Genomic DNA, 18,085 nt, shown 5'->3' with positions numbered 1-18,085 from the left:
TATGATATTCTTCCTTCACTTGTTTTTTATTTCTCCGAAAGCATTTCAAAATTTTTAAAAATGCTTGAAAGAAATATTTCAAAATAGTAACAATAAAAAGAGGATAACATTTAGTCTCAATGTTCCCTTGTCTTTTTATGTTATTCCTTACCATATCCACAACTGATAATTATAGTAATCATAATCCTTATCATCTGTTAATCACATTCCTAGATTTTTTTGACACTGACAATTATTTTAAACTAATTTCTACATTTGTAGTTTTTTAAAGATATACCTTATTTAGTAAATGTTATTAAATTGAAAGTACCCTCAGGCACTGAAGGAAATAAATGCAGCTGTGAGTTAAAAGCTCATTCATTTATTCATCAGTCATGGGAATCCTCATTACTATTTACCAAAGAATATACCATATACACAAAGTCAGATGAACTGAAACTGGCATCTTTAAGAAGCCCGATCTCCTATATAAGATAGTCAGTGAACAGTTATATAATAATGGGGTAAATGATGTGAGAGTTTTAGAGTGAAGATGGGTTTATAGCCCAATAGGGAGTAAATGACATATGCACACAAACCTGTGTATATTTGAAAAAAATAAAGGAAGTGGTATTTAAATGTGAGTTTAGGATAAGCAGAGCAAGCATTCAAACTCCATACTTATAATTAGTGTTAGAGTGTGTCAGGGACAAGTTAAAATTCTTTTCTAGGATTGTGACTGGTGATTGCTATGAAATACAGTAGCTCAGAATGTTTTCAGGTTTTCTAAGCAGTTAATAATACAGGACTAAATGTCAATTGTACTGACTCTCAGCCCTGCTTTCTAGAAACCACATGCACTGCAGAGGAGTCTTCTGATTCTCTGGAATGGGTTTTGGTGGGTGGGGGTAAAGAGGCATTTTAGAAGGTCCCAAATGAGATTCTTGAGCTCCAAGATGTAGATTTAGTGAGAATCTTCTAGAGTGTGAATTAATCAGAATGGTACACATTTACTTAATACATTCAATATCTTTCAGTCCAAAACCTTAGCATCAGTGGTTAAGATCCTTCATTATATATGCCTTGTTCATTATCCCCTCACCTTTTTATGATCCTCAACTTGCAATTTATATGCTGGCAATTATCAAATTAGTAAAAATTCCCTGAATTTTACAATGGTTCACTTGCTCCCATAACCATTCATGTGCTGCTGCTGCTGCTGCTGCTAAGTCGCTTCAGTCGTGTCCGACTCTGTGCAACCCCATAGATGGCAGCCCACCAGGCTCCCCCGTCCCTGGGATTCTCCAGGCAAGAACACTGGAGTGGGTTGCCATTTCCTTCTCCAATGCATGAAAGTGAAAAGTGAAAGTGAAGTTGCTCAGTCGTGTCCGACTCTTCTCGACCCCACGGATTGCAGCCCACCAGGATCCTCCGTCCATGGGATTTTCCAGGCAAGAGTACTGGAGTGGGGTGCCATCGCCTTCTCCGAGCTACCTCAGGCTAAAATGCTGTGTCCTAAGTACTCCGTTTAGAAGACTCCTGTCATTCAACAAGGTTGAATTTAAGACTCAGCACAGATAACACATAGTGATGAAGGCTTCCCTATCTCCTTTCTCCTACATCTACAAAGGCTAAATGAGATCCCTTCCTAGGTACTTCTATAGCCCTCTCTGTTTTACTGTGTTATCACACTTTATTATAACTATCACTTCTCTCCTCAACTGTAAAGTAGCTTTTTGAGGGTAAAGACCCTCTTTTTTCTCTAAATTTTTAATGGTTATAATTTAATTATAATATAATTCTAATTATAATATTAAGGTTATAATAGAATTCTTTGCAATATCAGAAATATTCAGTACATATGTGTTTAGATGGATAGATGACTTTGTAGAACATACAAGCCTATGCTCTGATTAATATGCATTGTGTAGAAGACTACACAATGAAGACGGAGAAGGCAATGGCACCCCACTCCAGTACTTTTGCCTGGAAAATCCCATGGACGGAGGAGCCTGGTGGGCTGCAGTCCGTGGGATTGATAAAAGTCGGACCCGACTGAGCGACTTCACTTTCACTTTTCACTTTCCTGCATTGGAGAAGGAAATGGCAACCCACTCCAGTGTTCTTGCCTGGAGAATCCCAGGGACAGGGGAGCCTGGTGGGCTGCCTTCTATGGGGTCGCGCAGAGTCGGACACGACTGAAGCGACTTAGCAGCAGCAGCAGCAGCAAAAGACAGACTTTCAAAAGATAATTAAGGGACTTCCCTGGTGGCCTAGGGGCTAAGACTCTGAACTCCCATTGCAGAGCACCTGAATTTGATCCCTGGTTGGGGAACTAGATCCCACATGCTGCAACTAAGACCTAGAACAGCCAAATAAATAAATATTTTTTTAAACTTAAAAAAAAATCAAATGTTCAAAAATGATCTATTGATTTATGAAGTGTCTCTGTTATTAGTAACTTAGGGTCTGAAATTAAAACAATGCAAATTCACCGTTCTTCCTATTTGTGTGTGTTCTCAGTCGCTTTAGTCGTGTCTGATTCTTTGCAACCCCCATGGTCTGTAGCCCACCAGGCTCCTCTGTCCATGGGATTATCCAGGCAAGAATTATGGAGTGAGTTGCCATGTCCTCCTCCAGGGGATCTTTCCAATCCAAGGGATCGAACAACATGTCTTCTGCATCTCCTGCATTGCAGGCTGATTCTTTACCCACTGAGACACCTGGGAAATGTTCTTCCTGTTATACTGGTTTATTTCATGTCTTTCTTTAGCATGTGAAAATGAGAGTATTGAAATGCTCAGTATAATTGAATGTTGTCACTCTCTGATTTCACGATTTTCATGTGACTTTCCTCAGCTGATTTCTTTCTTTCTTTCTTTTTTAGGAAAAAATCTTATTACACTGACCGGAGGAGCAAATCAATGGGCAGGTTGGTGGGTGATATGTAATTTGTTTATAACCAATTTGTCATTTGGGAAAAACAATAAAAATGCATTTGATTATCTGTAACAGCAGTTGTAAATTTTACAAAGGGGAACTTTATTATTTATGCAAGAGATTTCCAAAGTGATTATGCCAAATTTAATAATGCTTAAAATCATGATCTATTTTTTTCTATTTGCCATTGCCATTCCTATAATCCTCCTTTTATATAATATTATAGAACAAGGATTTTAATTGCTAGTTAGTGTTTTAGGAGATTTTAATTTTAAAAATAGTTATAAAGCCAGGATTATAGGTAAATGATGACCCACTAAAGTAATAGACACAGTAGAGGCCTTTTGGATCATCTAATCCAAGCCTCTTATTGATGAGATGGTAAAAGAAAGATTAGCATCCGGAATGATGAAGTGGTTTCCCAAGGCCGTACAGCATCTTTTGTATCACGTACCTACTTTTATTCCACGAGCTGAAGCTGACTCTCTTTCAGTTCTGGCATTGAAAGCAAACTTCTTTTTAAAAGCTTTATCTCAAAACAACATCTCCTTACGTATTGTGGTAACAGTAGCTATGGCAAAGGAAATAATTAAAACATAACCCTGAGACACAAGAAACCCTCCCACCTGAATTGCCTTGGCCCCTTTTCACTGGAGGAAATGAGCTTTCATTTAATGAACTCTACAAACAAAAGGCTTATAATATTTGACTGCTCTGCTCCTTGCAAAAAAATCAATTAACCAAAGCAGAATGTGAATGTCATGTAGTAGGCTCTAGTGAATGATACTGCAGGACGTTGCAAATCAGAATGACACAGAAACTAGAAAAATACAGTGTAAATATCTGACCGTTTCAGGAAAGAATTTAATAAATCTAGTTCTTTTACCAAAGAAATATCTAAATATAATTTAGAACTTTAAAACAGGAACATTTTGAATTCAAGAGTAGAAGAGTATACTCCTTTAAACACTAAATTTGAGTGTGGTTGGAATAGGTGACAACAAAAGCAAATCATGGGGGGAAAACTTGAAATTTGGATGGATGTTAAAAGGAATTAGAACTTAAATGGCTTTTAATAAAATTAATGATGTTCCTTAGCCAGTCAGATTTTTCTGTTTGTCAGGTTGACACACTCAGAGTTACTGTGAGCATTCATCATTTCACTTGTGTTCATTTGTTCCTGGTCTATATAGCAAATTTCCAAAGTTAGTTTCGCATAACAAGGGCAAATTCATTGGGATTTTACATAATTATACAACTGTGGGTTTTTCTCTACACATGCCTGTTTAATACTGGATTGTGTTGAGAAAACATATTTGGGTTTACTTCTGGGTGCTGTATAGAATTAGTGGGATTTTTGCCACTATGTAAGTGGTGGATTTTCTGCTATACAGGTGTATTCCTTTCAGAGACTTACAGAAGGATAAAATCCTGTATATTAAATTGGCGACAAATGTCTATGTCATGCCGTCGTAATTTAGTTTTAGAGTAAACTTGTGTTTAGAATTCCTGATAAATATGTATTCTAAATTCTGTTTCTTTAACATTTTTAATAGTAGAAAATGCTTTTCTTTTCTATTTTGGTCAAACAGAAGTAAACTAGAAAAATGAACACTATATTATGTGTCATAATATGTTTTATTTTCTTTTGTGTTTATTATTTTTTCTTTCATTTTATGAAATTAAAATAAGATTACCAGTTATTCCAAATGATTGTTAATTTATTTTAAGTGGTACTCTAGCTTACTGACTTACAATTTACATATTACAAATAGTTTTCTTTGTTCTTGTGTTAGTGGATGCATATGAGGAGGGTAACAAATAAATAGGAAAGGCAAATTTATAAAATACATGATATTAAACTGAAAAAAATGATTGTCTTGGTATTTGCTTGCGTTTACATTTTCAATTAAGGAAATGACTGATTTTGATTTTTCTTAAAACTTGGCCTTTGGAAAAGTAAACTTAAATGTTTGCATGTGTGTGTGGGCGTCATCATTGTTATAGAATTATAAAACCCAATTTGTAGACAGTTGGAAAGAGGGAAGCAAAAGTCAGAGTGTGCAGTTAGATGGCACTGTGCTTTCCCTTTTCTGATGTGGGAGAAATGTTTTGTGCATGGGTAATTTGGCCAATAAACATTAGGGGATAAATAGGTACAGGCAATTATCCAGGCTTTGAAGATCATTGTTTCTACAGGCATATTGACAGAATATGTATATAAAAATACAGTTCAAGCATTGCTGCTATCTATAATTAGTTTACAAAGCAATTTAATATTCAATTTTCAAAGCAGTTTCAAAACAACCCTTTAGGGAGGCATAACAAAGCATAACCAGTTTTACAGATCAGGGAAAAGGAATGATTTCATTATCACTCCTTTTCACCAACCCTGCATCTCATGCCCTAACTTTTATAGCTGGTATGCTCTGACAAGTTCTTTTGACCCTTTAATCCAGATTTATTTTCAAGTTCCCTTGAATTCTCTGCTCTGCACTGATTTTAGCAAATAAACTTAAAGCTCTGTTAGAAGTCATCTTCACATTTTGCCATAAAATCTTGAGTTTGCAAAATGGCTAATGTGATAAAGGTTTGGTTCAGTTCAGTTCAGTTCAGTTCAGTTGCTCAGTTGTGTGTGACTCTTTGCGACCCCATGGACTGCAGCATGCCAGGCTTCCTTGTCCATCACCAACTCCCAGAGCTTACTCAAACTCATCTCCACTGAGTCACTGATACCATTCAACCATCTCATCCTCCTTCGTCCCCTTAACCTCCCACCTTCAATCTTTCCCACCCATCAGGGTCTTTTCAAATGAGTCAGTTCTTCACACCAGGTGGCCAAAATATTAGAGTTTCAGCTTCAGCAGCAGTCCTTCCAATGAACACTCAGGACTGAACTTCTTTAGGATGGACTGGTTGGATTTCCTTGCAGTCCAAGGGACTCTCAAGAGTCTTCTCCAACGCCACAGTTCAAAAGCATCAATTCTTTAGCACTCAGCTTTCTTTATACTCCAACTCAAATATCCATACATGACTACTGGAAAAAGCAAAGCTTTGACTAGATGGACCTTTGTTGGCAAAGTAATATCTCTGCTTTGTAATATGCTGTCTAGGTCGGTCATAACTTTTCTTCCAAGGATCAAGCATCTTTTAATTTGGTGGCTGCAGTCACCATCTGCAGTGATTTTGGAGCCCCCTAAAATAAAGTCCGATAGAAGCAAGGTCTGATGTTGTAAAGAGCAATATTGCATAGGAACCTGGAATGTCAGGTCCATGAATCAAGGCAAATTGGAAGTGGTCAAACAAGAGATGGCAAGAGTGAATGTCAACATTCTAGGAATCAGCGAACTAAAATGGACTGGAATGGGTGAATTTAACTCAGATGACCATTATATCTACTATTGCGGGCAGGAATCCCTCAGAAGAAATGAAGTATCCATCATGGGCAACAAAAGATTCCGAAATGCAGTACTTGGATGGAATCTCAAAAACGACAGAATGATCTCTGTTCGTTTCCAAGGCAAACCATTCAATATCACAGTAATCCAAGTCTATGCCCCTACCAGTAATGCTAAAAAGCTGAAGTTGAATGGTTCTTTGAAGACCTACAAAACCTTTTAGAACTAACACCCAAAAAAGATGTCCTTTTCACTATAGGGGACTGGGATGCAAAAGTAGGAAGTCAAGAAACGCCTGGAGTAACAGGCAAATTTGGCCTTGGAATGCAGAATGAAGCAGGGCAAAGACTAATAGAGTTTTGCCAAGAAAATGCACTGGTCATAGCAAACACCCTCTTCCAGCAACACAAGAGAAGACTCTACACGTGGACATCACCAGATGGTCAACACCGAAATCAGATTGATTATATTCTTTGCAGCCAAAGATGGAGAAGCTCTATACAGTCAACAAAAACAAGACCAGGAGCTGACTGTGGCTCAGATCATGAACTCCTTATTACCAAATTCAGACTTAAATTGAAGAATGTAGGGAAAACCACTAGACCATTCAGGTATGACCTAAATCAAATCCCTTATGATTATACAGTGGAAGTGAGAAACAGATTTAAGGGCCTAGATCTGATAGATAGAGTGCCTGATGAACTATGGAATGAGGTTTGTGACATTGTACAGGAGACAGGGATCAAGAACATCCCCATGGAAAAGAAATGCAAAAAAGCAAATGGCTGTCTAGGGAGGCCTTACAAATAGCTGTGAAAAGAAGAGAAGTGAAAAGCACAGGAGAAAAAGAAAGATATAAACATCTGAATGCAGAGTTCCAAAGAATAGCAAGAAGAGATAAGAAAGCCTTCCTCAGTGATCAATGCAAAGAAATCGAGGAAAAGAACAGAATGGGAAAGACTAGAGATCTCGTCAAGAAAATTAGATACCAAGGGAACATTTCATGCAAAGATGGGCTTGATAAAGGACAGAAATGGTATGGACCTAACAGAAGCAGAAGATATTAAGAAGAGGTGGCAAGAATACACAGAAGAACTATACAAAAATGATCTTCATGACCCAGATAATCACATAGGTGTGATCACTTATCTAGGCCAGACATCCTGGAATGTGAAGTCAAGTGGGCCTTAGAAAGCATCACTACAAACAAAGCTAGTGGAGGTGACAGCATTCCAGTTGAGCTATTTCAAATCCTGGCAGATGATGCTGTGAAAGTGCTGCACTCAATATGCCAGCAAATTTGGAAAACTCGGCAGTGGCCACAGGACTGGAAAAGGTGTTTTCATTCCAATCCCAAAGAAAAGCAATGCCAAGGAATGCTCAAACTACCACACAATTGCACTCATCTCACACACTAGTAAAGTAATGCTCAAAATTCTCCAAGCCAGGCTTCAGCAATACGTGAACCATGAACTTCCTGATGTTCAAGCTTGTTTCAGAAAAGGCAGAGGAAGCAGAGATCAAATTGCCAACATCTGCTGGATCATGGAAAAAGCAAGAGAGTTCCAGAAAAACATCTATTTCTGCTTTATTGACTATGCCAAAGCCTTTGACTGTGTGGATCACAATAAACTGTGGAAAATTCTTCAAGAGATGGGAATACCAGACCACCTGACCTGCTTCTTGAAAAACTTGTATGCAGGTCAGGAAGCAACAGTTAGAACTGGACATGGAACAACAGACTGGTTCCAAATAGGAAAAGGAGTACGTCAAGGCTGTATTTTATCACCCTGCTTATTTAACTTATATGCAGAGTACATCATGAGAAACGCTAGACTGGAAGAAACACAAGCTGGAATCAAGATTGTCGGGAGAAATATCAATAACCTCAGATATGCAGATGACACCACCCTTAAGGCAGAAAGTGAAGAGGAACCAAAAAGCCTCTTGATGAAAGTGAAAGTAGAGAGTGAAAAAGTTGGCTTAAAGCTCAACATTCAGAAAACAAAGATCATGGCATCCGGTCCCATCACTTCATGGGAAGTAGATGGGGAAGCAGTGTCAGACTTTATTTTTTGGGGCTCCAAAATCACTGCAGATGGTGACTGCAGCCATGAAATGAAAAGATGCTTATTCCTTGGAAGGAAAGTTATGACCAACCTAGATAGCATATTCAAAAGCAGAGACATTACTTTGCCAACAAAGGTCCGTCTAGTCAAGGCTATGGTTTTTCCTGTGGTCATGTATGGATGTGAGAGTTGGACTATATATAAAGAAAGCTGAGTGCCAAAGAACTGATGCTTTTGAACTGTGGTGTTGGAGAAGACTCTTCAGAGTCCCTCGGACTGCAAGGAGATCCAACCGGTCCATTCTGAAGGAGATCAGCTCTGGGATTTCTCTGGAGGAATGATGCTAAAGCTGAAACTCCAGTACTTTGGCCACCTCATGCGAAAAGTTGACTCATTGGAAAAGACTCTGATTCTGGGAGGGATTGGGGGCTGGAGGAGAAGGGGACAACAGAGGATGAGATGGCTGGATGCCATCACTGACTCAAGGGACATGAGTCTGAGTGAACTTCAGAGTTGGTGATGGACAGGGAGGCCTGGCGTGTTGCAATTCATGGGGTCACACAGAGTTGGACATGACTGAGCGACTATACTGAACTGAAAATAAAGTCTCTCACTGTTTCCACTGTTTCCCCATCTATTTGCCATGAAGTGATGGGATGAGATGCCATGATCTTAGTTTTCTGACTGTTGAGTTTTAAGCCAAATTTTTCCACTCCTCTTTCATCAAGAGGCTCTTTAATTCTTCACTTTCTGCCATAATGGTGGTTTCATCAGCATATGTGAAGTTACTGATATTTCTTGTGGTAGTCTTGATACCAGCTTGTGCTTCATCGAGCCTGGCATTTTGCATGATGTACTCTACATATAAGTTAAATAAGCAAAGTGACAATATATAGCCTTGATGTACTCCTTTTCCGATTTGGAACTAGTCTGTTTTTCCTTGTCCAGTCCTAACTGTTGCTTGTTGACCTGCATACAGATTTCTCAGGAGGCAGGTCAGGTGGTCTGGTATTTCCATCTCTTTAAGAACTTTCCACAGTTTGTTGTGATCCACACAGTCAAAGGCTTTGGTGTAGTCAATAAAGCAGAAGTAGAAGTTTTTTTGGAACTCTCTTGCTTTTTCCATAATCCAACAGACTCTGGCTATTTGACCTCTGGTTCCTCTGCTTTTTCTAAATCCAGCTTGAACATCTGGAAGTTCATGGTTCATGCATCATTGAAGCCTGGCTTGGATAATTTTGAGCATTATTTGCTAGTGTGTGTGTGAGATGAGTGCAATTGTGCAGTAGTTTGAGCATTCCTTGTCATTGCCTTTCTTTGGGATTGGAATGAAAACTGACCTTTTCCAGTCCTGTAGCCACTGCTGAGTTTTCCAAATTTGCTGGCATATTGAGTGCAACAGTTTCACAGCATCATCTTTTAGGATTTTAAATAGCTCAACTGGAAGTCCCTCACCTTTCCTAGATTAGTTTGTAGTGATACTTCCAAAAGCCCACTTGACTTCACATTCCAGGATGACTGGCTCTAGGTGAGTGATCACACCATTGTGATTATCTGGTTTGGTAGAGTGTCGATAATACATTAGATTGCAATGATGGCCTGGGGGTGGTTGTGTTGGTTGTAGAAGTAGTAGTGATATTCCTTTTCCTTATTAATGTCATAAATTTTATTGAGTCTTCACTTTGCACTGTAGGGTCAGGCTTTATCTATCTAGTTATCAGGATATCCCTTCAATTAAGAGATGAGAAAACTGAATGAGAATCAAAGAAATTAAGTAATAAGCTAGATCTTCACATCATGTGATTCAGATCCAACCATGACTGCATTGGACATGTCCTGACACATAGACATCGCCAGATGGTCAACACTGAAATTGGATTGGTTATATTCTTTGCAGCCAAAGATGGAGAAGCTCTATAGAGTCAGCAAAAACAAGACCGGAAGCTGACTGTGGCTCAGATCATGAACTCCTTATTGCCAAATTCAGACTTAAATTGAAGAAAGTTGGGCAAACCACTAGACTATTCAGGTATGACGTAAATAAAGTCAAATATGATTATACAGTGGAAGTGAGAAATAGATTTAAGGGACTAGATCTGATAGAGTGCCTGAAGAACTATGGACGGAATTTTTTGACATTGTACAGGAGACAGGAATCAAGACCGTCCCCAAGAAAAAAAATGCAAAATGGTGGTCTGGGGAGGTCTTACAAATAGCTGTGAAAAGAAGAGAAGCAAAAAGCAAAGGAGAAAAGGAAAGATACAAAAGGAAAGATACAAGCATCTGAATGCAGAATTCCAAAGACAGCAAAGAGAGATAAGAAAGCCTTCCTTGACAATCAGTGCAAAGAAATAGAGGAAAACAATAGAACCGGAAACACTAGAGATCTCTTCAAGAAAATTAGAGATGCCAAGGGAACATTTGATGCAAAGATGGGCTCAATAAAGGACAGAAGTGGTATTAACCTAACAAAAGCAGAAGATATTAAGAAGAGGTGGCAAGAATACACAGAAGAACTATACAAAAAAGATCTTCACTACCCAGATAATCACAATGGTGTGATCACTCATCTAGAGCCAGACATCCTGGAATGTGAAGTCAAGTGGGCCTTAGGAAGTATCACTATGAACAAAGCTAGTGGAGGTGATGGAATTCCGGTTGAGCTCTTTCAAATCCTGAAGGATGATGCTGTGAAAGTGCTGCAGTCAATAAGTCAGCAAATTTGGAAAACTCAGCAGTGACCACAGGACTGGAAAAGGTCAGTTTTCATTCCAATCCCAAAGAAAGGCAATGCCAAGGAATGCTCAAACTACCACACAATTACACTCATCTCACACACTAGTAAAGTAATGCTCAAAATTCTCCAAGCCAGGCTTCAGCAATACGTGAACTGTGAATTCCTGATGTTCAAGCTGGTTTTAGAAAAGGCAGAGGAACCAGAGACTATGGAAAAAGCAAGAGAGTTCCAGAAAAACATCTATTTCTGCTTTATTGACTATGCCAAAGCCTTTGACTGTGTGGATCACAATAAACTGTGGAAAATTCTTCAAGAGATGGGAATACCAGACCACCTGACCTACTTCTTGAAAAACCTGTATGCAGGTCAGGAAGCAACAGTTAGAACTGCACATGGAACAACAGACTGGTTCCAAATAGGAAAAGGAGTACGTCAAGGCTGTATATTATCACCCTGCTTATTTAACTTCTATGCAGAGTACATCATGAGAAACGCTGGGCTGGAGGAAGCACAAGCTCGAATCAAGATTGCCAGGAGAAATATCAATAACCTCAGATATGCAGATGACACCACCCTTAAGGCAGAAAGTGAAGAAGAACTAAAGAGCCTCTTGAAAGTGAAAGAGGAGAGTGAAAAGTTGGCTTAAAGCTCAACATTCAGAAAACTAAGATCATGCCATCCAGTCCCATCACTTCATGGCAAATAGATGGGGAAACAGTGGAAATAGTGGCTGACTTTATTTTTGGGGGCTCCAAAATCGTTGGAGATCATGATTGCAGCCATGAAATTAAAGATGCTTACTCCTTGGAAGGAAAGTTATGATCAACCTAGATAGCATATTAAAAAGCAGAGACATTACTTTGGCAACAAAACTCCATCTAGTTAAGGCTATGGTTTTTCCAGTAGTCTTGTATGGATCTGAGAGTTGAACTATAAATAAATCTGAGCACCAAAGAATTGATGCTTTTGAACTGTGGTGTTGGAGAAGACTCTTGAGAGTCCCTTGGCCTTCAAGGAGATCCAACCAGCCCATCCTAAAGGAGATCAGTCCTGTGTGTTCATTGGAAGGACTGATGCTGAAGCTGAAACTCCAATACTTTGGCCACCTGATGTGAAGAGCTGCCTCATTGGAAAAGACCCTGATGCTGGGTGAGATTGAGGGCAGGAGAAGGGGACAACAGAGATGAGATGGTTGGTTAGCATCACCAACTCAATGGACATGGGTTTGGGTAGACTCTGAGAGTTGGTGACAGACAGGGAGGCCTGGCATACTGCGATTCATGGGGTTGCAAAGAGGCGGACACAACTGAGCAACTGATCTGAACTGAACTGACTGCATTTCATTAGCAGGCATCATTTTTTCCTTCACAGTAAGTGTGTGAAAAGCCTAAGCTGATAATATGATTTATTTTTCTTTAAAAGGTCAATGATGATCTAAAAGTCACTTTATTTCGTTTGTCTAATTTTGTCAGAGATAATAGGCCCTTGAGTCCTGTAGCTTATCAGTGTTTTCTAATTGTCATCAGATGCCTCTTTTATTTGATCCTCCTAGCCACCTAATGAAGTAGGACAGATGGAATTACTTCCTGTTTTTACAGATGAGGGACCTAAAGCTCAAAGACTGGAAATGTTTGGCTCAGTTTCCATACTGGCAATTTCATCCTCTCGCTTCTATACCATTGTTTTCTTCACTAGGCTGAATTTGAGAAGTTAGAATAGTTGCTTTAAAACACACTCAGTGTTTTCACATGTCTGTGCACAAGTGGCTAGAATGTGGTGATGTTTTGTGATTTCAGAGACTTTCTTTGTAGTAAGAAGAAACAAAAAAGACTCTTCAGATAATTTTAATGTGTTATTTTAGGCTAGAAAGAAACACTCTGGTCCCTGAAAAACCAAAAAAAAAAGATTTGACATCTAAATGATAACCTTATTTGGTAAAGAAAAGGTCCAAACTCTTTACGTGCTAAAGTTTAACATCAAGACTTGACGTTTGTTTCAAATTATGCATGGTATTTTTACCATAATAGACTTTAGTGAAATAATTTCTAAGATACGATCATTGCCTGCAGATTGTTGTACTAAATTTTTTAATGGAGAAGGCAATGGCACCCCACTCCAGTACTCTTGCCTGGAAAATCCCATGGATGGAGGAGCCTGGTAGGCTGCAGTCCATGGGGTCACTGAGAGTCGGACACGAGTGAGCGACTTCACTTTCACTTTTCACTTTCATGCATTGAAGAAGGATATGGCAACCCACTCCAGTGTTCTTGCTTGGAGAATCCCAGGGATAGAGGAGCCTGGTAGGAGGCCGTCTATGGGATCACACAGAGTCGGACACGATTGAAGCGACTTAGCAGCAGCAGCAGCAGAGTTGACCAAATATTATGAGACATTGTACTTCTCTAGGAAAATATTCTTTCCTGCCACTTTGACTTACTATTACAGAAGAAGCCAAAAATTGCCAAAGATAGACCTCATAGTGTATAAATATAGCACATTTTTATAAGTATGACATAGCTGAGTTCATGGATAGCAGGATGAGCACCACAGAAGCTAGTTAGAAATGCAGGGTCTCAGAACTCAAGCCTGTTGAATTAGCATCTGCATTTTAACAAGATATTCAGGTGATTTAACTGTCCATTAAAGTCCTGAAAGTACAACAAAGGCTCCTTGACTCAACTTTACTTGTTGTTAATAATCAAGTTTAAAGTAAAACACCAACTCACAACTGTCTAGCAATGTCAGTATGATTACTTTCATGGGTGAAGAAACCAAGGCAAGAAGTTAAATAACTTGTCCCTACAGCACCCATAATGCAGAGCTGCCTTTGAACACAATTTTTCTTGATTCCAAAATCCTTGCTGGTCTCATAGGACCTATGGCTCCTAAAACTGAGTGTGTTGAGTATGTTGGAGCCATTTCTTTCTTTTCAGTTTCCATGTTTGTGGAGCCACATTGCTGTAGATTTTCTAAAGTGATCTGTAACCACACACACACACACGCACACACACACACATATACATGTATACAAACACCTTTAATAAATAATCTCACTGGTTTTATTCTTTATGCTTTTTCCTATGCCATCTTTATACATAACGAGTTTCTAATATTTTTCCACAAGACTTTTCTTATGAGGATAACCTAGTTGTCCTGAAGGAATTTAAATAAATGCAAGATTTGGTCTGTTTTGGAATGTATTTCCTTTGTGTGAGCACAGAAATAATACAGGTGTGTGGGTATGAGTGTGGATGTATATATGTCTTTGGGAAACTCTTTTTCAGAATGGTAGTGAAAGGTAGACATTCATGACTCTGGAATGCAACTTAATTCAGTTAAAAAATGTGACCTTGTTCCAGGGTGCAAAAATATTTTAGGAGAATCAAAAAATGGATGTCCCAAAACCCAATGGTTCTCGACAAGTCAGCTTTCCCAGACCTGGAGGAGTCAGACTGCTATACTGGCCCCTTCAGCCGTGCACGGATTCACCAGTGAGTTCCCATATCTTTTCTCCCAACATCTCTTGAAATCACCCTTTTGCTGTTTACATAATTGGCTCTCACATTTATTTCATGCAACTCTTTGTGCATTGGGAGAGTAGGACATGAAGGGAAAGGGAGAAACATTGCTTATCGCTAAAGTACTGAAAACAAAATAAGCTAGCTCCTCGCTTGGAAAGTGCAGGTATGGGGGAATGACATCAATTGTTAATGTGTTCTATTTGGAACCACATTGCTTAAGGTAGTACAAAATTTATGGGAGGCAAAAGACAATCTGTTTTTGTTTCGTGCTCAACAAGAAATATGAGGATATCTATGCTTCCTTATAAACTGAAAGATATTAAAATGAATATTTGATAATGCCCTGTATTATTTATAACTGTAGCCAAATGATTTTCTTTTAAGAAGAGGGTTTCTCTTCTGATTTACTATACTTTACATGCATTCATTTTAAGGGGAAAAATGCATGGATGACTACCCAGGACCTTATAACTGTTGCTAGATTCTGTGGTCTGCTCTGAATATTAAAACCAACCCCCTTAATCTTCCCAGCTTCATAATTAACAATAAGGACACCTTCTTCAGCAATGCTACTCGAAGCAGAATAGTCTATCACATGCTGCAGCACACCAAATATGAAAATGGAATATCAAAAGTGGGTAAGAACACTAATTCAAAATGCAATATGGTATTTACTTTTACTAATTACACTCAGAAGTATTTTTTGACTACTGAAGCTTTGCCTTCTTGCATTAGATATGAGGATATAATGCAGTGAACAAATTCTCAACCCTCTTTTTTTCAGCCTTTAATGAAAGAAAACAAAATGAAACAAAGCTTTTTTAAGGGCATATGGCAACATGTATTAAAATGTGAAATGTTCAAAAACTTTGGAACATAGACTTTATTTCTTAAAATTTTTTCCAAAGAAAAAAATCTGACTCTTGAATAATGATATATGTAGATATTTGTCCACTGTGGCTTTATAAACAGAAAATAGAATAGAGTACTCTACTCCAGTAGAGTAATACTGGAGATACTTTGTCCACTAGGTTATATCCACATAATGTATCCATTAAAAATGATGTGATTTGATTCACTCAACTCAAATGTATTCAGCATCTATTATACTCTACATATTATAAAAAGTATATTACATAGACCCTTTACTGATGGAGATTGAGAATTAGTATCAGTTCTCTATTTGTTGACTTTGAAAGATAGCTGAAAGCAATTATTAAGTTGAAAAAATTATTACAAAACTATAAGTCTAATATAATTCCATTTCCTAAACACAGATGAAAAAAATCTAGACTCTATATGAAATATTTTAGAGATTATCTCTGAAAGGTGAGATTATACCTAACTTTAGCTTTCTAAACATCTGTGTTGTTTGAATGTTTAGCACTGTGCTATAGTATGTCTGATGCAACAGAAAACTGAGAAAGTATCACCAGGGAAAATTAAGTAAAATTGCAAAGTTTACACAGAGCAAAGCAGAAAACAGCAGGTATCAGATGAGCTGGCCATTGGTTAGGGTGAAAAAGATGGCTGAAGAAATAGTGTTAGTCACATTCTAAAAACTTTTAAAAATAAAGAGTTGATAGCCAATGGAAACTTGTATTAATATCTACTAATTTGCATTCAAATAGAATGCCACATTAGTAAAATGAACTATGTTTCAAGTCATCCAAAGAGGAATGTTCAGATTTTGGTTCTCTTCTGATTAATAATTAATTTATTATCTAGCAGTCAAAATAATTAATTTAAGCACTAAATCTTTATTAAAAATTTTACAGTTAATCAGATGTTTTCTAAATAAGAAATATAGAGAAATCCAGACTGTAAACTACAAATGTGTCTAAATGATAGCACTATGTGCTTATGTAGTCTTTAAAGATAAAATTGACATTTAAATGATTCATGCACTTTGTCAAACATGCAATAAACAGAGAAGGGTATAAAAATAAAATTTAAAAATTGGCATTGTTACAAAATAGTGCTAAATTTACGTACATACATATATACCTCATAATTAGAATCATCCAATGTTTACAATTTTCTGTCCTTTTCAAAATTACCATTATGTATATTTTCTCAAGCCCTTAGTATGCCTGAAAACATTATTGTAAATAGCTATAAATACTCTGTTATAAGCATTCATCAAACTGCAGTCATTTACCAAGCCCTAATATAATTGTTTGAACGCTAATAATGAAGCAATTCCCTAATTTTGATGTATCAGATCAGATCAGATCAGTCGCTCAGTCGTGTCTGACTCTTTGCGACCCCATGAATCGCAGCACGCCAGGCCTCCCTGTCCATCACCAACTCCCGGAGTTCACTCAGACTCACGTCCATTGGGTCAGTGATGCCATCCAGCCATCTCATCCTCTCTCATCCCCTTCTCCTCCTGCCCCCAATCCCTCCCAGCATCAGAGTCTTTTCCAATGAGTCAACTCTTTGCATGAGGAGGCCAAAGTACTGGAGTTTCAGCTTTAGCATCATTCCTTCCAAAGAAATCCCAGGGCTGATCTCCTTCAGATTCTTTACTAATATAAATGATATTGCAATAAAAATTTCTCCTCAGAAAAGTTTTATCAATATCTAGTCTTCCCAAAACGATATGAGAGAGTCCATTTCACTACACTCTCATTGGGTCAGAAGAAATTTTAAAAAGAGTCACATATTGCTATTTATTCTCTTTGGATCAGCATTAAAGAATTAAACATTTCTTGATACGCAGTCTCCTTTTGAGACATTTTTTCTTGAGGAAAAACAAGTTGTTCCAGGTTCATCTGCCTCCAAATAAGTTGGTAAAAAAATGCCCACATTTCATGATATGGCAAAGTGCCATCTGTTAGCACCTTGCAAAGCTCCATTTATTATTGTTATAAGGACACAATTAGACTCTTAGATTCAGTCTCTTTCACAGTGTCACTGTGCTTGTAGGTGGTACAGCTGTGGAAGTCATTTGGGATATTTTGTTTTAAAATTAATTTATTGATCCAAGTATTATATATGTTGCTTCAGAGGGAATTCTTCAATTAAACTAACTCAGTTAATGTTCTATTCTTCTCTTTCCAGGTATCTGTAAACTTATAAACAATGGCTCATATATAGCAGCTTTTCCCCCACATGAGGTAATTTTAAAGAACAATTTCCATTAAAAAAATTTTTTTTCCTCCTGTTCAATGCTTGGTCTCATTTTCTTTCAGTTAAGTCTACCTGCCTTATTCCAGGAGGGTTCAATTAAATGAGTGGCCCTGGACCTTTCTGAGACCCCCATTATAATCTGTGCCTGTGCACTGGTTCTATATTCCTTCTGCAGTTTGCCCTGTACCAGGAATCCCAGCCTCTGAGGGAACGCATGGACGTGGCTCAGCCACTCTGACCAGACTGTTCCAGCATAGAGCTCCAGGCTTGACACAGCTTGGAATTCACACAGCTGTGAAACGGGGC

General features: G+C 38.1%; 1 protein-coding gene across 7 annotated transcripts in view; it reads left to right on the top strand.

The window, feature by feature from the left end:
- Positions 1-18,085, top strand: part of ANO3 (anoctamin 3) — a 495,323-nt gene that overhangs the window by 370,531 nt on the left and 106,707 nt on the right. For all 7 annotated transcript variants that reach the window (XM_070383648.1, XM_070383649.1, XM_070383645.1 and 4 more), the window contains 4 exons: positions 2,867-2,911; positions 14,483-14,614; positions 15,176-15,282; positions 17,711-17,766. In XM_070383648.1, coding sequence (XP_070239749.1) covers positions 2,867-2,911; positions 14,483-14,614; positions 15,176-15,282; positions 17,711-17,766 — 340 coding nt within the window. The remainder of the gene's footprint in view (positions 1-2,866; positions 2,912-14,482; positions 14,615-15,175; positions 15,283-17,710; positions 17,767-18,085) is intronic.

The sequence above is a fragment of the Bos mutus genome, chromosome 15 (genome assembly GCF_027580195.1).
Source record: "Bos mutus isolate GX-2022 chromosome 15, NWIPB_WYAK_1.1, whole genome shotgun sequence".
Taxonomy (NCBI): domain Eukaryota; kingdom Metazoa; phylum Chordata; class Mammalia; order Artiodactyla; family Bovidae; genus Bos; species Bos mutus.
Note: the sequence above shows the minus strand (reverse complement) of the source record. Positions and strands in the feature narration are given on the sequence as shown.